Source organism: Metopolophium dirhodum, chromosome 1, assembly GCF_019925205.1.
Source record: "Metopolophium dirhodum isolate CAU chromosome 1, ASM1992520v1, whole genome shotgun sequence".
Taxonomy (NCBI): Eukaryota; Metazoa; Arthropoda; class Insecta; order Hemiptera; family Aphididae; genus Metopolophium; species Metopolophium dirhodum.
The window spans coordinates 128,001,673-128,026,181 of NC_083560.1; the positions used below are offsets into that span (position 1 = coordinate 128,001,673).

At 30.4% G+C, this 24,509-nt stretch overlaps 1 protein-coding gene across 1 annotated transcript; it reads right to left on the minus strand.

Moving 5' to 3' along the window:
* Positions 1-45: 45 nt before the first annotated feature.
* On the minus strand, positions 46-23,788 carry LOC132936597 (galactosylgalactosylxylosylprotein 3-beta-glucuronosyltransferase S-like). The gene is given in 8 exon segments (XM_061003351.1): positions 46-286; positions 367-508; positions 1,225-1,431; positions 1,527-1,801; positions 3,684-3,973; positions 14,247-14,311; positions 14,313-14,967; positions 23,266-23,788. Coding segments are annotated over 7 exon segments (1,434 nt in total). The 5' UTR covers positions 14,721-14,967; positions 23,266-23,788; the 3' UTR covers positions 46-239.
* Positions 23,789-24,509: the final 721 nt, after the last annotated feature.

The window sequence follows — 24,509 nt, forward strand, 5'->3', positions numbered from 1 at the left end:
TATTTTATAGTATTAAAATTACTCACACATAAAAAAAAAAAAACATGAACAATATTATTATATAATGACTTCAACAACAACAAAATATATAAATGAAAACAAAAATATTATATGTAACAATACAAATTAAAAGAAATAAAATAAAATCTTATAATATTCTGCACTAAAAATTATACTACACTTTATCTAATTTAACATTTTACATAAATATTTTTTAAAAAAAATGAGGTTATATTAGGTTATACCCTAAAAATATTACCATTTTTTGTCATATAACTGCGAACACCTAAAAAAAAATTAAACAGATAATTACTCAATGACTATATACTCAAAAACTAAAAATTATAAATAACTATTTTGACCCACCTGTGGTTTCGCTCACTCCGCCTATACCTAACATAGTCACTTGATCGAGTAGAGTAGCAAGTGAACCAGGCAATGTTGCTTTGGATTTGACCATCACTATTGGCTTAGGTTTCTTCGCTGTCTGAGTGTGCCAAACTAATATCTGTGACAATCGTGTGTATGTTATTATAGAAATAATTTCATATGAGATATAACAAATAAAAAATGACTAAAGTTAAATAATTTCATAAATAGTTAAATAGTTTCGAACCAAACTGTAATGGTGACTGACAAACTAAACTAATTTATTTATGACTTAAAAAATACTCAATATTTCTATCCCGTTTATAATATATAATAATACTTCTGTATTTATATAACTCGCATACCTTGCTAATTAAATAAACTATTTACATTTACTTATTAATTACTTTCCAAATAAACTACACAATATAGGTAGGCATAGTCAAATATTTTATAATTTTTACTTTGGTTCGAATAGAAAAAAACACAAATACAAAACAGAATTTATGTTGAAATAAAAGTAAAATAAACAAATGATCTTCACGGATGGAAAATTTTATAAAATTGGTAAACACAAGAAAGTTGTTCAAATAAATTTAAGTACTAAAAGCTAAAAATAAATAAATAACTGCCATTTTAATATTTTAACTTTATTTTGCAATAGATTTATTAAATGTAGTTATTTTTTTTTTATGTTAGCTTACAGTAATATTTAAGCTAATCATTCTATATCATTAAATACATTTTATATTAAAGCAAAATAAAAATATACTCTCAAGTTCCAAGTTGATTAGATATAAGATATCTACCAAAGATCTATGGGTAACTAATGTGTAATTTATCATTGATACATACCCTGGTACAATTTTCTGCTTTTGGCTCAATTTCATCTAATCGAATAGCCAGAGCTGATAAGAAGCGGTCTTCTTCAAAACCCGCCTTATATGGCATAGTAGCATAAGGATATTTGAATAAAAGTTGAACATTAATAGCAAATCCAGCCATGTCCACTGGAAATTTTCTTTTTGCTGGCCAACTATCAAAAAAGCCAACTACTTTTCCCTTAAAATCAATTAAGGATTAATAAGTAATTAAAGCAAATATTTGTATAATTGTATAGTCTAGCTAATGTGGTTGAGAAATTATAATTAACTAACTTTATCAATAATTGGTGAACTAACACCATACTCTCCAACCAAGCCAACCGGGAACATTGATATTTTTTTTGTGGTACGTATTTCCTTGAAAAGGTCCAGATGGAACGTGTTGTCATCGTCGCCAAAATAAATTACAGCATTCGAGTCATTAATGTTGTGGTTCAGTCTTATCCAGTTGAGAGCAGCTCTACGGTTGGAAACACCACGGGGCATGGCGTCGGGGTTGTGTTTATATATCGATGGCATAGGGCTGGCAATATACGTGTAAGGAATGCCTAATAAAAATAAATGATAAATGATAATAATTCAACATTTAACAATAAACAATAAAATGTTGAATTGTTAATTGTAAGTTCTATAAGTATTAATGTTGGTAGCCAGGATGGACTAGGCAGGTGGTCAAAATTTCCACTTGGCCACTCATCATATTTAGGTTATAGGATTCATAATAATATGTGTAGTATAAACCTACATAATATCAAATATAAATTTATTATGTCTATTTTTTAATGGTAAATTAAACGAGAACAATGCATCATAAGTATTCAATGTATTATCATTATTATAATCACTTTTTGGATTTTTAAAAAAAAAAATCTTTTTTTTTACTATAGCTTATAGGCACCTATAAAACACGTCGAGTACTTAATTAGGTAGGTACTAGGTACAAGGTACTTTAAAACCTAACCGGTAGGTATATTTCTTTTTAATTTTAATAATTGTATGCATTTTCAAACTTCAAAGGTCCAGTTAAAAATAATTAGAAATTTTCCTATACTGGAATCCATGTTCCAAATATCTATTTTGATGGTTGGTAATCAAATATTACTATGTTAGTGTGTAACTGAGGTTTGTAAAAGAATTATTGCGAACATAAATTTTATATTTTCGTGGCTGCCTTTTAAATTGACCACTGGTTGGGGTCTGTCCAATCTGACCGTAACGTTAAAAGTAACAGTATTCTAGCCTCTAGGTAGGTAGTGTACAGTATGTCCCAAAAGTCCAATATCAGTGTTGTATCTCTATCGCAAGTTAATACCTATATTGCAATTACAGTAATAAATATGGAAATTCTAATTCATTGGTATCAGATTCAAATTTCTTATTTGCCAAATTCAAAAACAATTTTATACAGTTCACTTTATATTTTAATCTTGATCATATTTTTTAAAACAGTTTGAAAAAAAATATATTAAATTTGAGTGAAAATCTACCAAGTTAAAGTAAATTAAGTCGTTGGATTTGTATGATGACAATCTACTTCGTAGGTACCTATTTTGTTTTACATTTAAAAATGATTTATACGTATTCTGTACAGTGTAAAATTGTACATGATTACATCGACATGATAAAATATTATCTACCTAGGTAGGTATTCCAGAAATAATGAAATTTGCAGACAAGCTACAAAGGTATGGAACGTAATATTGAATATTTTATATTATTTGACCTAATTCTATTGTATATGTGTCACTACACAATTGTGTATATATATTGTTTTGTAAATGGAGTTTTTTCCGTCAATAAAGATAATAATAATAATATAGGGATCGTCAAAAACCGTCGTAAAGTGTCAGGTAGGACAGATTAATGTCTTGATTTTTCGAAACAGATAACATTTCGTTATTCTTTACTTATAAAGTTGCACAGTTAATACATTTTTTCCAAGTTCCACTAATAATTAGATATTTACAGATTGTCATAAAAAAATATCGCGTTCCAATAGAGGTAGATTTAATCATTTAATTGCTAACGTACCTTACTAGTTATTATTATAACGAGTTCAAAAACTTAATTTTCTTTAACTAGGTCGATTTTTTCTCTACTTTAATATTTTTCTTATTTTAACTGTTTTTAAAAATGAGATCAAGAAAATGGCCATCTTGAAAATTAGAAAAAAAACTTAACTGCATAATATTTTTTATGAAATTTTTGATTTTCAAAAAAAAAAAATGAGTATTAGGTATGCCATTTGATTAGAATTTCTATAATATAGGTACCCTATTATTGTAAAAAAAACGGCATTTAAATAATATATTGTTTTGCCAAGGAAATACTAAGAGTTATAAGGGACTTTTGGGACATATTCTAGGTAAGTACAACTGTATAATATAGTCTACAGGTAACTAAGCACGTATTATTGAACATTATTCTCACTGAAATCTGGCAGTAAGTTCATTATTTGTAGACTGCAGTCGGGTCGGTCGTCAGCTACTATCCAATAAAGTCGGGAGACATGCATTAGTGTCTGACCCAATCTGGTGAGCTCGGCAATTTGCTCTCGCCGTGGATATGTAGGCGTAATGAAATATATGAGAGTAGTATCGTTCCCTCTGTCACTGTTACGGGCTGTTTCACTCTCCCCATTGTAACTGTCTTTATTTCCAAGGTTTTTATCGACGGTGCTGCTTGTGCTGTCGACTGTTTGTCGACGATGGCGGCTAAATCTGTCCTGCAAAAATAAAAACAAACAAATAATTATTACCGTCGTCACAAATTGTCCTTTCAATTGCAATGCCCAATCTCCGGCGGTAAATTATTTTAAGATTCCGAATGGAACGAAATACGTGTACCGATAATGATATATTATGCGTCACATGACTCATGTGATCATGTTGATAGTTTAATAGGCACTAATCTCCTAATATAAGTTGCACTTTTAGGCTTTAACAAATTGAAAATATCAACAGTTAAAAGAATTCGTCAAAATCATTATAATATTAGCATTTAGTAAATTATTGTATAGTTTAAAATTTATAACATTTTCAATTTGTGTAGCAAATACTTGAAAATATATTAAGTTGGTTCCTTAAAACTTTTTTAATAGCAACCTAAAAATCTCAAAAAATGCATAGTATAACATACAAAAGCCGTCTGCCGAGTACTCGTATTTACAGCTATATTTTATTAGTTGGTAAGTTTAAATTTGGGATTTTGTTTTTAAACAAGTAGGTACCCACAACAGACACAAGTGGTCCACAACCCACTTATCGTAATTATAACTGATTATGATTTAGCTGCGGTTATACTTTCTAAATGTGTATATTATTTACTATAGCCTATATAGGAAGGTATAATATTTAATATTTATCGGTACCTACTACAACAGACTATCATCACTAGGCAGGTCTCGTAGTAGGGCAGCTGTAACCTCCAGTAAAATAATATAAGTATAAATAAATATTTAAATCAGTTATTACAATATTTTTATTGTCAGGTATGATGTAAAATTGTCATCAATCATTTCCCTGTATCACCATAATATTATTATGGTATTAAAATAGGATGTCAGCACACTGTTTGTTTTCTCTATCATCTTGCCCGCGCGCAACATAGACAAAACACATTTATGTAAATCATTTTTTTTTATGGTTTTGAGTAATCTTAGAGTACAATTACCCATTACAAAAACGTTAGAGAAAAATATTTTTTTAGAGCATGACAATTGGCTGGTCTCAATATTGTCTCAAAACAATTAAAAACATCATTTAAATTTACAAAATTTTTTTTTTATTTTGCAAGTCGAATACAAAGTCAAATAATAATAAAATATAGAACTGATACGTCATACCCTCAAATTATTATCCTCTATAGTTTTTGAAATAGGCGATTGTAAACCAAGATTACTCAAAAATCATAAAAAACGATTTTAGGTGAAAGCATCCATGTTGCGCGTGTGTCTGAGAGAGAAATCAAAATATATTGCGCTGACATCCAGACATATTATTTTAGTAGAATTTAGTCGTTATCTATTGACTATCACATTTATTACGGGCAATATTATTTTTCAGTAACATTATTGATCGAGGAGTTGTAGCACGTTATTTTTCTTGTGAAATTTGTAAATATTTTGTTTTTTGTTGTAGGACGTGAAGGGAACAGTCAACTGCAGATTATGATAATTCACAGATAATGCAAAGTTGGACACGAGCGAAAGACCGCTGTAATTTTATGAAATAAAAATTAAAACATCGATCATTTAAATATTTAGTTGAATCATTTGAGGCTCAGTTACCACTTTTGTGGGGGTGGGGGGGAGGGTCCTAGCCGTACCTCACCTATATAACAAACCATCAGCAGCCCCTCCCAAAGAGAAATCATGGCTACGCCATTGAATTGTATAATATGGAAATAATTATTTAAAAATCACACAAAGTCAGCTAGGCAAATGGTGTATGAAATATTAAAATAGTATGGAATGAACCTATTTTTTTTTTTTTAATGTAAAATTAATTTATTATATACCAATACGGCAATACGGTCTAGGCGTCTAGCTTTAAGTTTGGACCTAATAGGAATGAAAACCCTCAAAATTCGTGAGTATACAATTTAATTAGATCTCACTTTTTTCAATTAAAATTTTTTTATAACGTCCACATTATTGTGCAGTAGTGACTGACATTTTTCCTGTATTACAGTATATTATACTACCACTTCCCACTGTTATTTGCGACCCTCAGTGGTTAATACGACCTATATTTTTGTCACGACTTATATAACAATCAGGTGGTGAAAGAATGCTCATGATAAAATATATAGTAATCAAATTAATAATTATTATTGAAATATTTTTTTCACATTTTTATTAATTATTATTTGTTTTATATTTATTATGATAATATGTATATGTTGACTTGTAAGACTTCTAATATAATTAATATTTTTTTCATATAATACATTTTCTATTAAGATTTTTAACTGGTCGTTTGCAAACTATTTTAATTTTACAATTATGGCTATGTTTTGGAATCTTATTGATGGTCACCGTAGAATTGCTTATTACAATATTGAATATATTATGAAGTATAATTATGCATTATACTTATTATAAAATATTAGGTATTTTTGGTTATAACTTATAGACTATGTTATTTTTATATTATATTCTTACTCGATATTTTAACTTAATATACATTCGTGTCACGTCTCACGTATAGGAATAAAAATCTTTTCCAACTATTCAATTTTCCAAGTGGCCAGTTCAAATTAAGTACAATAAAAAGTTGCATTAGTATGTAGTTGGGATAATCTAATAGATTGTTTAATGAGTAACATTGTATCAAATTGTCATACAATTGACAAGTGTCAATTTCTTTATCTGTATATAAAAGAAAAAATAGACACACTTCAAAGTAGTACAACAATTTGTTTCTATAGAAGTATCTATAGATACCTAATTGTTTTTTTGGGAAAAGGCAAGAATATCGATAAAATTAGATTATCATATTATAACTAAAATAAAAAATATGCATAGTACCTATATGATGACATGGTAATTATTAATGAAAAACGCAAAAAGACAATCTGATATTAAAAAAAAATATTTAGATGAAATTGTTGACATTTCTCATGCTGATGCTTTAGTTTTTATGTTAATTCTGGAAGACAGTGAATTTTTAATAGCTCAGTATAACAGAAAATCGTAGATAACTTAAAAAAGAAAAGAAAAAAGTGGATGCTGCTCTGCTGAACAGTAGATTACAAGTGAGACACTGTAATAGATGGTGTTAAATTTGAATTCAATAATATAATATCATTGTATAAGAAAAACGATTCTGAGCGAAAACGGTCAGTCAGCCTATGATATTACTAAGTATATTGATGATATTATTGTGAATAAAGTAATTTTATATATAACCTATTTACGTGGAGCCTTGTTTTAAATTTTCAATCCTTAGCCATAAAAGTTAAACATTTTATACATTTTTAACTAGGTACAAGATAATTATAAAATTTTAAATTTGATACATTTTGTCAAAATTCGAACTTTAAATGCTTATAAAACAAAACTGTGACTAAGGATTATTAATATTTTTCAAATGTCATTGTAACAATATATCAGGAGCTTTGCATTACATTTTCACGCTTTTTTAACCTACAAAAAAATTTTTATTGATATTTATAGAAAAAAAAACTGAAAAAATTGAAAATTGACAATGTCAAAAAGAGTCAAATTATTTTAAAAATTGTATGGTATATAGAAAATGCTAATATTAATATTCAGTGAAATTTTCAAGGATCTGCAGTCATTCGTTTTTTAATTACAAGAAAATAAAAAATCGTTACATGAGAAATCGAGTGAATATTAAATATTGTAAAAATATGAATTTCAAACGCTCATAAAAATTTAATTTGACTTTCTTTTAGTAAGAAAGTGTGTCTCTCTTGTGTTATTGTTATTGAAGGGGAATTTTATTTGTTCGAGATATCGAGAATTTTGAATTATCAAGGTTCGAGTTGCCAAGAGTCGACTGTAAATACAATATAAAAATAATAAATCTAAAAAATAAAGTACCTGTCGTTAAATATTACAGTTTTATATTATTAATAATAATATAGTATAAATTAGCGTTATAGGTATATAAAGTAAAATTAATAGTTATTGCAACCAAAGTCATGATGACCTAAAATTAATAATATAGTTTTCTGTACCTACCTACTATTTACGTATTAGGTAGTTTAATATAGTGGTTGTACTGTAACTGTAACTATATACATTATGTAAAAATACCTATCTATTGACTATTAGGTAAGTATAAGTACAAAGTACCTATACAAGCTCTGAAGTACGTACACCATCTAACTATTCTAACTGACAAGTGACAACTTTATACATAGTATAAACTATAGATTATAGATTATACATGTGCCAAAATCACTATATAGTAAAAAAATAAGAAGTTTCAAAACTTTTTAATAAATTGAAAAAAGACAATGAAATATTTATTTTAAAATTATATCTTTTAATATAAAGAAAACATTAAATAAATAATATGCTGTTTTTTAATTGTTTATATGGAGATCTGGGTAGGAACTTTAGTTGCTGGGAGTACCTTGAGTGATTTATGACTTAGAACTTAATATTTTAAGTAATTTTTAGTGTCCTTATAAGGACTCTAATAATGATGGCCTGACATCCATCTAGGTAAAATGTCAAGTAAGTCTTGATAATGCGTGGACTTTTTTTATATTTATTATTTATCATGTCTAATTGTGAATAAAAAATATTATATTCACATAATTAAAAAATGAACAGTAGGTAAAATTGTATTTTTATGAGGGTGGTAAGTACTATCATTAATCGTAAAAGTATCCATAGAATACCTAGCATAAAACTAAATTCACTTAGAAAATTAGATTTAGGTACCCAACTATTTAGTATCTATACTAAAAGTATCATTAGGATTCGATAGTCAATACTAAATGTTAAGGAGTTTAATATAGGGCAATTTTCGGTTTGTGCGTGTATGTCGTGTGATTGTTTGCGTAGTACATAACATATCATAGGTGTGTCAAGTGGGGTAAATAAAGTGGATGAGCGCTCCCTTACGTTTACGCAGTACACAGACGTTAATAACGTGCACAGGAATACTCATTATTTTATTTTTTTTTTGTCTCAAAAGTCATAACTCATAATGTGCATTACTGAAGTGGACCACACGTGCACCATGTATGAGATATAAACAAGGAGCCGTTGTAAACAGTGGAACATAAATTATTTATTTATGTTAAGTTTTTTTTGTCTAAAAGTTTCAATCTTGGTCAAATGTATTGAACAACCTAATTATATAGGTAAAATTTAACATTTCTGAAACTAAATTTAAATTGCTCATAAAAAAAAACGACTTTTTCACTTTATTGAACTTGAAAATCCTTCAAAAATAAAAATATTTTGGTAAAAGAAAACACAGCCGCTATCGAATCCCTTATAGCATAGTTGAGTTATAGCACTAACTACTAAAGATTAATGAAAATAAATATAAATAAATACTATATTGTATTCTGAAAACATAGAGTACCCAGGTTTATTTTAAAATATAAATTAAGATATAAACCATCTATACTTATATAATGTATAATAAGGAGTATTTGATCAATGACGTGATTGGCATGAATAAAGCATGAATAAATGCATGATTAAAGAAGTCACTTATTAAAAACACTTCAAAAGTTTCGAAAGATTAAAAATAAAATAACACTGATAACATTTAACAAATTTAAAATTTAAAAATGATTTTGTAGTTAAAAATTTATAAAATATTCAAATTTTATAGCTAAGGATCGAAAAATTAAAACAAGGATCCACGTAAATATGTAAATAAATTACTTTATTCACAATAATATCATCAAATATACCTATTTAGTAATATTATAGGCTGGCTGACCGTCTTGGCTTAGAATTGTTTTTCGTATAACTACAATATAATATTATATCACTGAATTTAAATTTAACACACCCATTACAGTGACTCCGCTAGACACCTAATGTACAGCAGAGCGTTATCCACTTCCCAGATTTTTTAAATTTTGGCTGCCATCTGAGTATTTTACTTTAAATTTAAATAGATTAATGTAAATGATTACAATTACACATGAATAATTATTGTATGGTAATATTAATTCTTAACATGTGTGTATTAACACAATGTGGTCGATATTTGCTAGGTAGGTATAACATTCAAACAGGAACATGTCTGTATTTTTGATTATTTTTTAGGTATAGCAATTAGCTTGGTTACCTGGGTGTATTATTATATTTTCAAAATACTTATTAAGCTAGATTTGCAGTGTATTGTGTTAATTGCATAACATATTATATTTTATGAATAATATAATATAATGTACGTCGAAGTAAATGACTATGAAAAAAAAAATGATTTTGGCTTAATTAATTTAACTAACGGTGGTACTAAAATGTGTATACTTACGTCGAATCGTTGAGGCGCAAGAGCCAAAAAGAGTAAGCCACAAATTAATTACGTACATTTAAATTTAGTAAAACGACAAAACGTACACCAACCTTTATGAATACCCACAAACTTATGATAATTGTCTTAATTTTTGTTAAAATATAACAAGAAATATAAAATAAATAACCTAGACCGCGTGACGTCATGTGGCTATCTCTCTTGGGTTCTTGGGCATCTCAACAAATCGACGTATACAAATTTTAGTTCCACCGTTAGTTATATTAATTGAACTAAAGTAATTTTTTTAGTTTTATGGTCCTTTAAATGTTATTAAAATAATTAGCATACTTAAGCAAAGTAGTTAAGTTGTTTATGTCGGATTATAAGTTTATATCAATTTACGTAGATCTTTGAAAAATATGGCCAGATGGGACGGTTTATTTTTTAATAGGATAGAATTTTTTTTTTTGATCTATATAAAACAAACGGTAGAAAAAAGATTTTGAAGGTTATAATGTAATATTATAGAAGATTTTACGATTCTCAGTTGGTAAAAATTCAATTATTTCTGCAGATGAACATAAAACATTGATTTTAGATTCTAAGCGATAAACGTATTGTTTCAACAATGTTGTGCATTTGGTTTTTTTAATGCCTGTATACACGAAAAGTAGTAGAAACAGTGCTTTTGATTTAACACTAGGAAGGTGGTTCTGATGAAAAATCGGACCTAATTGATAATTTATAAAGATCAAAAATCAAAACTCTCAGTATTTTTCAAAATATTCGGGAAAAAAACCAAATTTAAACCAAAATTAAATTTTATACGTGAGTTCAGTTTTTGACGAAATCGATTGGGTTTTTTTTGGTTTGAATCTTGGATTCTTAAAATTATCACCAAATGTTTTGAAGTATTAGAATTTTCTGTAATCATAAAATTTTCAAAATATTTTGATGCTTTTGAGCTATAAATATTTGACATTTTTGATTTTTTTAAAGTTTTTTTGCTACAAATGTCGATAAAAAAAATTTCGCTTCGTTAAACAATTAGGAAATTGATTACAAATATCTTAATAAGTTTTTATTATAGACATTTTTAATTATTAAAGATGGATGATAATATACACACTTTTTTATAAGCATTTGAAATTCAATTTTTGACAAAAACATTGGGACTTCAAAATTTTTGTTTAATACCTAGGTATGCTTGATATGCCTGGTGATGTGGCTTTATGTATTTTACAATATTTAGATTTATTTTATACAAATTTCTATTTATAGTTTATAGTTTATACCGTATGACTATAAATTGTTACATTCATTACTATAATAAGTAATAACTAATAGCAATAGGTTTTTTTTAACAATAGACGACAGACTGTCTCCGCTCAGAATCGTTTTTCGTACCTATTCAATAATTTATCGTTGTATTCAAGTTTAACACATGTATTACGCCAGTGACCTACTCAATGGCGAGGAACACTCAGCAGAGCGGTTACCTACTTTCCCCCCTTTATTCTGATTGTCACATACAATGTAAATGCAAATGTAAATATAATTATTATTCGTATTATTTATCTTATGCATGATTTGTAAGTTATATAATAATTATATTATAATATGTTGTCACGACAGCGCCGTTTTCGTCAAGAAAGCCCAAATTCGAGTCGATAAATACTGTGCACTATAAAGACAACATGCACGACGATTCTCACACCTTATAATAATTATATAACCAAAATACACAGTTTGTGAGACACAGACCCACAAATAACTACTATACTTCGATAAATTATTCATTTTTTCCCCACCCTTCTATTACTGTCCATATTATCTTGTTTGAAGACGACCGTCTCGTAATCGACCGTCACTTCTTTTTCGTTTCCTGGCCTTGAATTCGACTGAGACCAACCGGTGATCCATTCCTTTAGTTGTGTTTTCTTTTTTTTTTTAATATAATAGTTTGCCGCCAGTGAGCCAAAATTAGTGGCAGTGGTTTCCATTTTGATAAAAAAAAAAAAAAAATGATTCGTTATCTGGCCCGTATGTATTTCTTCTCATTTGAATCATTATTAGATTGTATTCTAATATTTTTTAGATTATTTTAAAGATTATGTAATGTTTTTACTAGACGTCTACAAGGCGCACTATTGAGATTCTTTCGTAATCTATGCTCCATAGAGACTTTTATTATTTTTATGGTCAATTATCCGTATTGAAACCATGATGAGAGGTGTAATTATCTATGTTTATAATAGACGATCTGAATATTATTCTGAATCTATTATATTCTTCTTAGTTCGAGTTTAATTCTGTTCAAATTCTTGAAACCAAATTTAATTTTAAAATTAAAATCTCCAGTTTATCCAAACAAATTTATTGCCTACAGATATATTTTTTTCTCTAACTCCCATCTACACACCCACTTATCTTGTTTCCGGTTCGATAAATATACTATTTCTACTACCTTAAACCATAATTATAATATATTTACAAGAACAATAATTATCTACGAGCCTTCGAATATTAATGGCCACCCGCCTAAGAAAGATAAAAAATGAGGCATGTCATCTCATATTTTAAAGTTTAAGCCCGGTATTTTTGTCAATATTAAATCTATTACCCTAGAAAATGAAGATGACGTACAACAGGGGTCAGGGAATAACAGTATTTACAAATGATTGTTAAAATTTAAGTTAACCAAAGTTTACATTAATTTATATTTTATAATGTTATATACTAATTACATTAAACTCTCGATAAACCACTGGTGGATTATTTGTGGTCTAGTACTCTCAAAATATGGTTCATGTGCAATATATTATATATTTGTGAAAAGTAATTGTAAATGTTATAAACACATATATTATATAAATGTTTAAATAAAAATACAACGTGTACTTAGGCATTACTAATTTTCATTAAATAATAAATACTATTTAATATTACATAATATATAATTTATAATAATAAAATAATATCATTTTTATTTCAATTTGTATTTTGCGGATTAACCGTGAAATTCACTTATCCCACGGTCGCTGTATCATCCTATTCCGCAGTATTCGAGAGTTTACTGTACTAAAAATTAAAATGTGGTCGTGTTGTACACATCTTATATTATCACAGTATGTTATACTTATAACTTATAAGACATTATACGGAACATCCTGACGAGGCGTGGGTGGGTGGTGAAGTCTCGAGAGATTGCAGTTATATTTTATACAAATATTATACGCGAGTGACCAGTAAGGCAGTAACCACGACTAATTGATTATGTGGTTACACAATATTAACCGTATTTTTATACAGCAATTTTGATTCGTCGAACCATGTATTTGATACCATATCTACCTATAATGGTTAAAGTGGAAACCATGAAGCGTTAGGCGAGGAGGTTCAAACTGGGGGGAACAAACATCGGATAGGCAAAACTGGAGGCGAAGCTATTTATGTCGGGTTAGTCCTAGTGATCGATTTCCCCTAAGAAGAAAGAAAAAGTACCAAATGGTAACACCCAAAGATTTTCACCTAACCAAACGTAACCGTATGAAGTTGGAATATTTCAAGTTTTACATCGTGTGGTAACTAAATATTTGATAACATTATGATAAAATATGAAAAATTAAAATGGTATAGAAACGACACGAAACCGGAAACGCGGAGGAGATGTGTAGCCGCCAGCCGGCTTAACACGTTTTATGGACCTAAGTAAAAATTATTTGATTAAAATAAGTGCGGTTTGACCTCGGCGAATGAAAGGATGAACATATAACATCTACCTAGGTAACGTGACGATTGCCGATATACGTAACGGCACACGGTGCCATCGTCGTGGTCGTCGTATACAGCTGATGTAGTAATTTATGTAATTTATATTTATAGTATGCCCACGCAATGAAAACAAACGATCGGATTGTACAACATTTTCGAAATTTCGTATTTCCGAATTTTGTAGAATGAAACGCGTACATATTATTCGTAATCGACGTTGGCCGTCTAGCTATCTACGAATTATAAACTCTGGTACTTACCCCGGTCGGCGGGGCTGCGTAGGTGATCACGGGTTTCGCACACGGTGTACAGCTTGGACGGGGCGTGTCGCCGAAGAGCCAACCAACTTGGACCGGTATGGCTCGTTGTCCACAGCCACGGTGTTGGACGATTCCTGGAGCAGTGACGTTGACGACAGCGGCACGACCGCGCAACACGCTGTCGCCGCGTAATTGAAGTAAAACGCCGCGGTGACCGTGGTGACGGCGGCCACGGCCAGAAACATCACCGCGGCGGACTTCCACGTCTTCTTTACGTGCATGGCGGCCGTCGTCGGTCGGGCGACACCGGTTTTGCAGCTGTTGTTGTTGTGGTAGTTACATCGACCCGACGACGGTGCATGCAATTGAGTTTTGATCCCACACCTGTAGCCGTTATTGCTGTTATTGCTGTTATTGCTGATGCTGCTGCTGCTGCTTCCGCAGCTGCCGCTGTACCGGCGGTCGGTCATGATAACGCCGTCATCGGCGCGGTGAACCGGAAGTTATCGGGATAGCGCTGAAATACTGTTGACCGGCGATCGTTGTTGGGGCAGCGACGCTTGGGACACCGGAGTGGTAGTAACAACTGAAGTCGTCGTCACCGTCGTCGTTGTGGGAGGCGTAGAACTGTGGCGGCTGTCGGTGATTGAAGTGCGGTGACATGACTGCCGGATGATCACCGCGCCGCGTATTGCTGGCATACGACCGATTCCTCACCTAGAACACGTGAAAATCAGAACCTTGGTATACGAGTGTACAACGAGTATCGGAGTATCGCGATAGTAAATTACCACGAATTCCTATTGCACTCTGCGACGCTTTACTCAATTTAAATCATATCGATGAGTCACGACCCAAGTCAAGTAGCCACTAGGGCCGTAATTTCCTTAGAGGAGGAGTGTATTATGTATTAATGTGTTCTTCAACGCGTGAGCTAGGTATGTCGAATATGTCTGAACAATATTCTCATATATGTATTATTATATAGCAAATCAAAAAATAATAGCTAAACCATAGACCAACACATATCTTTCCTTATGATTATATATGTAAAATGTATATAAAACATAAGGATTTTATACTTTTATACCTTTTAACACTATAGACAGTGAATAGTGACAACGTTTGGACACCAACCTCGAGTTGCCACAAGTCTCGGGTTTGAATAATATAGTTTTCCGGTATATTGATAAAGTTTTACGGGCCAATTGTCCCAGAATTATACTTAACAAATTATTAATTATTATGTTATTGTTTTGTTTTTTGTTAAACATTTCAAGTATAAAAATATATTCTTTTGATAATATAATCGAGTAGATTGATTGACAAAATTTATTTTTCATTTATTTTTCTTGTGTGAAGGGTGTCAATATTTGTTTTTTAAAACGGGTTTGTACGATTAACTGATTTATTATTGTCTCATATAAAACAAAGATGTGTGACAGTGAAATTTTGTTATTTAAAAAATCACGTTGATACCTATCACGCGTAAAATAATATTTTACGATAACTATCTAGATACCCTCATATACACATTAGGTGGCTGAGAAAACTTGAGCCAGTGTGCATTGAACACCCTATATCATCGTGTAATGCAATAGTATAATAATAATATATTATGTAATATACAGCGCACGTCTAAAACTCTTAAATATACGCTTTGAAGTACTCGTCGCATATACTTGAATCTGCTCCACCTACAACAGCGTACCCATACTTGAAAAGTCACGGGTTTTATTTTTATACACGAGAGCACGTCACATACATATTATATAATATAAATAATGTACTCAACAATGCAATTTAAACGCTGTCCCACACCACCTCAACCCGTGTGTTATCAATCGAAATTAAATTCCTGACGCGTTGAATTGCTTGAAGAAAAGTGATGGTTGAAATATACAGGTTATTGCATATTGACTCAAATTGTTATCATCATAAACAAAATGGCAGCGTAAAGGGATATCACAAATATAAATTTTTCTACCGATAGAAAGTTGGAAAACTCTCAGATTTTTGGTTGGGATAACTTGACACAGGAATCGATTAAAGGTTAATTTTTTTATTAAATATACCTTGGGTACTGTAATTAAAAACTTTTTTTTAAACAAAAATTAACACATTTTCATAAATATTTTGTAGTTTTATCTTCTTTTGTATAATAACAACGGTGAACACTAGGTATATCAAAACATTCACTATACACTCATATTTAATCTTCAATGTAATAATTAATTAGCTATATGAGCATCTATGACAATAATACTGTATATAGTGTGTACATATATAAATATGCAAATTCTGATCAATGACTTAAACATTTTGGAGAACAATACATTTTTTTTTTTATATTAAATTGAATTTCGATTTTTAACCCAATTCCATATTATACGCTGGTCATTTCCCAAATAAAACAAAACAAATTTGATTTTTCAATTAACTGACACGATTATGTTACATAATAATATATTATTATTAGAGGAAATTATGAATAACGTTTGATGAATATTATAAAAGTTATAAGACTGTCCCAAACTCCCAAAATCATGATCTTTTTTAAAATAATTTAAATACTATGCATCACGGTAATGGGAGAACATGACTTTAAAACAAATGTTTTACATTTCTACCAAAAAGTATGTTTACACCACTAAACTTCGGTTTTATACATTTTTTAGAAACTAAGAGTTCAACATAAATAGCTCATGACACGATTTATGTTCTCAGAGAATACACAGTATACACACATTACTATATCAGGTAGAACTGTAGAAGGAAGCAATAATAATATGTTGTGCGGTGGCAATTAACTTGACGAGCATCCGGTGCTAGTAATAGGTTTTTGATTTTCATCGTTTCTAACTGTTTCCGTGGACATATATAATATTGAATAATGTATATATACTTGTATATAAAATATATGGTAACGTTGTAATAAATAATACATTTGTGGGTTTGCCTGTGACCTATATAATATTGTTTATTAGGACTAAGCTGCAAACTACCTAGTTAAGGCCTAGGAGAAATGGGTATTATAATACCAGTCAGTGGAATCAGTGGAATAATAACATTAAAAAAAAAAAAAAAAAAACAATCACATTTTGAGATATACTAACATTTTAGTGTTATAGTTGTGTATAAATTATGATGTACAATGATTATTTTATGACTTTTTTCTCAGCGTTTTAATTTCTTAACACATTTCAGTATTTCACTATTAGAAAATATACAAAATTTCAATATAATTTTAAGGTATGGTTTTGTACTTAGTTGAAGTATTATATACGATTCAAATAAAAACAGAATATAATATAATAGGCACCTCTATATATTTGAATATTAAAATAATATAGTAATTTTTTTTTAAATATTTATGAGAAGGGTACTTATAATATCAGTCAAAAGGTCAAAAGTTAGGGGATTATTCGTTGATGCCGGCCATTTTCGATTTTTCAAAAAATCTTTTTATTACGAACTTGAAACTTAGACCTTAGATCTAACTGACACGTTAATGTTTTTATAGAACTATAATAAGCTATTTATTATTTTAATTTTTCAGAGATCTTTCACTCAGGGGACTGGTATCGTAAACATCTAGAGATTGTTTTAAAGTAATTTGCAATAAATATTTTAATATCTTATATCACTAACTAAATCTTTTTTTGAGTGGTTCCTTATTGATACTTACTATAGCTACTTGATAGTTGGCACTTGTACCAGTTGTACTCGTAAGCGTAAATAGGGATTAAGGAAGTCAATAGGTGTTTGCTTACACCCCCCCCCCCCCCCCCCAAGCGAAATTCTTGCAAAATATAATTTTGTCATGTGTTCAATGTTTATAATAATTAATAACTATAGAAATTATCAATATTTTGGTTTAATAAAATATGATTATTGGTTATTTCAGTTTTCAAACAAACATTCGCAGTAATACATGAAAAATGTAAAATATTATTTTTATTTTTCTAATACGAAGATAATTAAAACGTACATAATTTCAACCATGTTGATATAGATTCAGTGATCTAGGTAGGTATACTAAGCATAAAAAGAGATGATGAAAAATTATATTTTAAAAGAATTTCATAATTCATCTTAAACATCTACAGGCTACAGGCATAACACCTAACAGGCTTGTTACTAACATCTTGTGCCTATACAACTATAAAATATTAAATTGACGAAATTACTGTAAATTGTAAAAATATATAATTATTTTATTGTATAATATATTAGATTTTTTGATAATTATTTTTAATGACGAGTAGTGTGGGGGGGGGGGGGCTTTTGGCCCTATGACTCATTTTCAACTTTGCACACCTACAGGGACTTACACTGGGTAGTTCGGTAGTACACGTAATATGAATCATTTGATATTTGATTTCAAGCACAGTTGCAAGTTTTTATAAAATAGAATCGTCTCACGTTTTTCGCTGTGACGTATATTAGTATATTGGTCGGGTCGTCTACCCTATTCAATGGGAAATTAGGTATTGCGCGCAATCAAATTTTAATTATAGCTTAAATAGCCAACACTCAACGAAAACTGGCATTTAACAATAATCGTCTTTTCACAGATCATTCCATTTGGATTCTAGTGAAATGATTGACGAGGGGTTCAGTGTATATATATATATAGTTAAAGTATATTATGTTTTTTTTTTTGGTCTAACGTTCCGATCGTAAATCTGTTCACTAACGCCAGCTGCGGTGTACCTACATATATATAGCAACTCATATGGTACCGCAATGTTAGCCACCACATACCCAAAAAACCAGCAGAAATTCCAACAGCTTATTATTATTATAACGTTGTACCTATAGGAAATTATATATATATTTATGTGTGTGTGTGTGTGTGAGAGTTTATAATAGCTAATAGCAGTTATATATTAAATGTTCCATTGTTTTATAGCACATAATCTACTTGACAGCGGACATATTTTAATACAGCGGAACCGCTGGAACCTCTGTATAGCGGACATTAAATACAATAATAACTACTCAAGATTGGCGTTGAATCAATTACATAGGAGTATCCAGAGTTTTTTTTTAAAGGGGATTGGGCCAGCTGGTGCATTGGTTTTAGTTTGGTACTTAGTTAGACATTTTCAGTAGTTTTCAAAATAATTGGGAAACACTAAATAAAAAGAAACTGAAATATTTACAGAATTCAAGTTTTTAACAAAATGATATAATTTTTAACTGATATATAATTTTTTAAGTCTTTCGACTTTTTTGAGCTATTTATAGATTTTTTTGAAACTTGAAACCCTTTCGTGTGTGTTAAAATAGCGTTTGAAAGTTTAGTTTTCAAAACCACGAAAATGTACAAATTATTTTCCTGTTGAAAAATTCATACAGTTTTCAATTTTTATAAACTATTACTATTAGGCTCAAAAATATAATACAATCTTCCCTATAAGATTTTCTTAAGAACCTAATTATTAAAAATACATTAAGTAATTTTTATGAGCGTTCAAAGTTCAAATGTTTATGAAATTGCATATTAATGCAAATAAACGAATAATAATGAATTTCCTCTATAAATGTTAGTTATTTTGCTGCAATTCATAAAACGTTGATATTTTTATATGGAGACTTAGCGGCGAAATAGTTGCCGATTAACCACGAGTGTATATACTATATACTTATGTACTAGAATTTAAAATATAAACTCGCAGTGCCTGAAATGTCTTAGGCGGCACACTAATTTATAACCATAATATGAAATTTTCTATCTGTGTATAATATAGGTATAGTTATACAATCTGAAATTATAAAATTGAACTTTCATAAATTTTTAATGCTCCAATCCACGCCGCACCTTAATAATTGATGTGTCAAATATTATATTACATTGTTATATACTGCACATAATCAGAGTGTCAGACGAGAGGCAGTCCGTACATAATAACCAATACTTAATTAGTAATAACTGTGCATAAGACTTTGGTTTATAATAATATGTAAAATAAATAGTCCACGTCACGTGGCGCGTAGAACAATTTTCTCGGTAGAGATCATCGTCATTAATATAATACACAGTAAAATTAAATATATATATATATATATATATACACATATAGGATGTCGTTTAAAACAAAACATAATATTATACTGTACGCAGCCAAAAATAATATCACGCCACGCGTCAACCCGTGGAACCTACCACTACGCGTGACGAGGTGTTATTATATATATATATATATCGCGATCCACCGTGCTACATATTATATAGTGTGCCATTATTATAGTACTGCAGTGTAGGCCAAGATGGTAATGGTTTATAGACCGTCACCGAGGTGCGAATGACAAAACATAATTAAATAATATTATATATTTAATACTCGCGGCTTAAGTGTTCCATATTATTATTTCAGACATTCGTAATAGCCGAGTTGGAATGTACAACAATATCATTATATTTTATGAAATAATATTATGTCGATGCATTGCGGTTAATGTGAATATGTTATGATCCATCGATTCCGGTGGCAGACAAATGATATAGGTACCGGTTTACAAAAAGGAAAATAGTAGAATGATTTAATTTCTATAATATTTTGAAATAACAAAAGCAACCTTTTATACTTATTTCATTTATTTTAGATAGGTACCGATGTATTTAATGTTATACTATAGTCTCGAATAGTGTATACGGAGGCAATGCTTTAAAAATGATAGTTTAAAACTTTCAATGAGATTTGTTTTTTTCCTAAATTGGACTAAAATATCATAATAATTATTACAATCTATTCATACAGTTCAAAACGTATTAAAAGACGAGAACGATAACACTGCAAGTATTATAAGTATTGTAGAAGCATGGTTGATAAGTAAAATAGTTTACCTATGTCTATGGTCATTTGATTTATCTACCTCCAAAAGAATTTTCGTAAAACACTCGAGTACAATAATTGCGTAACACTCGTAACAGATTAATTTTTCGAGTGAAGTTGAACAAGTTGGCACGTGCAAATTGCGGAGCTCTGTTGATGTAAATTTGATCGTAAAAATAATATCAACTCTATAGGTATTTATCGAAACTATAGAAATATTATGATATTGGGTTAAGGTAAATTTCCCCACAGCGGTGGGTCATCGGCAAACATTTTAAATCACCCGCGATTACGTTACAGTAAAATATTATTTATGTTACATTATAGTCTATACATACGAGTGTATTATTATTATACTGTTATTATATTACATTATCATAACATATTGTTCTACAATTCTACATATAATATGATGTACCTCTATACGTGCTATTGTACTGCAGTACCGCTTGCGGTGTAACGAATAAGCTCCGTCGCCACAATATATTATAATAATAATATTAGAAATCTAAATATTAGGTATGTATATTATAATAGCATTGAATGGTACTCGTACAACACGTATGCTATCTACTGTAAATATTTTATCTACCGTCATTCCTTATTATTTGTTTAATATGCCATCTACAAATGAATTCATCTATTTGTACAATTAATAGGTATGCCAGGATCTCCCATTTCCTCACACGTTTTTTAAATTCAACTACCACTTATAGCTACGTCTCTATATATAACTACTGTACGCCTGTACCAGTCGACTATCATAGTAAGTATTTGTCTTGATCTTTTTGTAAACACTTCGGCTTGCGTTACCTGTATTAGAAATATCCAATTCCAGACATGATATCTACGCGACATCGAACAAATTTAAACCACAATAATTAATATTTGAATAAACTGTTGACTCTCTTTTTTAGTACATTATGGTTTTCAAAATATTTTTCTACTGAATCTCGTTTTCTACTATTTTTAAGAACGTTTTTTTTTAATTCACCACTACAAACTGTTTCATTATTAATATTTTAGTACACGTTTGTTCATTGGTAACCTAATAAACCATGTATTTATAAAAAACGTATTTCTCTTCATTTTTAAGAACATGTCGATACAATTAATAGTCCGTAGCCGAATAATTAAGAAATAATAATAATATAATAGTTAATAATACAAACTCTTACAGTTAAATTACGTATCATCCCACTCACAAACATAGACTGACAGACTAATATTTAGTGCAATTATTGCAAAATGATAGAGTATATTATACCTACAGCCATACGGTATAATACGATTGGTACCGAACACCGATGAATATTGGTAGATACCTATAATTTTGTAGATAGCATTTACCTACTAAACCATCAAACGTGCGGTAGATAGCATATAGTTGTACGAGTACCTATTAATGTATACGAAGATTATAAAATATACAGTAGAAATCGTGTATTATGTCGTTCAAGGGACCAGTGAAAATAGATCATAAAGACCGATAGTCATAAGGGCGATAACATTGATAACAACCAAAATGTAATAAAAAAATTAATAGAAAACAGTATACATTACCTATATTATATTTTAATCACAAAATGTTTACTCTAATTACGAATATCATTAGAAAGTAAAGTACCACCTATACTATTATTACATATTAGCATATTACATAATATAGCATTCATGGTCAATGATATTAAGTACATTTTAAAATAAAAATCGGTTATGTTAGTTACTACTTTTTCAAATTTTGTTTTTGAACTTATATCATCAAATATATTAAATATAAAAATATAAAATATATATCATATATTTTAATGGCCAAAAATTTGGCTCCGATTGTTTAATATTTTGTCTTATGGCTTATGTTTAAAATTATCATTGTCCTAGACTGTCGAAATTATATGACCCGCGATCGTTAGAAATAAAAATATTAATTGTTTAAATTCACAAAAGATTTAAATAATCACATCCATATAGGGTATACTTTATAATATTATAAGAAACGCCATAACAACCGATAGGTAACATTTAACATGGTATAAAACATAATATAGGAATTTTTCCACAGGAGTCCTTTAATTTTAGGTCATTAAACCCGGTGCAGTATGTCACTTCAACCGAATTCATTATAAACGATTTCTACTGTACACATATATGTTATGCATGTATTGCTGTTTACCGTGTGATCGAATCCCGTTATATTTCCGACGATAAAACGCTGAAAACAGTGGCGGCAAGTAGCGCGCGGAGTTCGAGGCGGCGTTTTTGAGCTTACCACGCGTGTAGTTTCCGCACACCGTACGTCATGCAGTGTAATATATACACACAGACGATGACAGGAGCCGGCGCGGCGGTCTTAGGATACTTAGGTACGACTGCAGGCCACGAAACTTTTTACAAAAATTTGAAATTTTTATTCTTCCGTCGTCTTCGCCGCGGGTCGCGGACGTCCTGCGCGCGTTATCGCGCAGGTATGATACTGTTATAACAATAATATTATACCGACGATGTCATAATAATATAATGTAATATTATATTATATTGTAACTATATAGGTAACCGCGATTAACTGAACGCCTCCGCCGGAGATCCGGACGGTGTGAGTGTGTGTGTGACGCGTGTGTGCGCTCGTCTCGCGTGTATACCGCACTAGCTCCTAATATTATAATAACTGTCTGCTGCGCCGCTGTCTATCCGAGTGCGGCCATCACGGTGCAGTCCGGCGATGGCGCGGGTCTAAAAATAAACTATCGTCACATCTCCTCGTCTATGTAGACTGTAGAGCAAACGGCTGCCGGAGACGGTGCCACGCGCGCGTTTACCGGCTCGGCGCGGCGGCGAGGAGGGAAAAAATTGACAGAGAGAGAGAGAGAGAGAATGAGGTTGAGGGTGAGAGAGAGAGAGGGTGATAGAGAGATGAGCGAGTGGTGGTTTTTACCTACTTTTAACTTTGTGGATAGAATAAATACGTGCACGGGGGACATTGTAATAAGCTGGTCGTGAGGCGAGTGTATTATTATTATTATTATTATTATTATTCGTTGTCGCCGAAGAGATGCCGTGCAGGGCTGAGGAGGGGAGTCGGATCTCTGCAGCGCCGACGGAAGCTGCTGCTGCTATACGACAGCCGTATATAACACGCGGCGGTGGTCCAGCAGCCCGATATCCTTTGGCGCTCGTCTACCACAGACCACGATTCTGGTATAATATTTAAATCGCATATCGCATTTCATCATGATATTAAGCACCTATAATATTATATTATCATATCGCACGTTATCCAGCCGCGATAACCATGGTAGATGGACATTTTAATTCAATATATGTACATTATATAATATGATACAATATAGCCAAGTAGGAAATTCGTCATTCTGAGAAATGCCCGGGCAATGCCCTAGATACGTGTGCCAAGTAAGAATA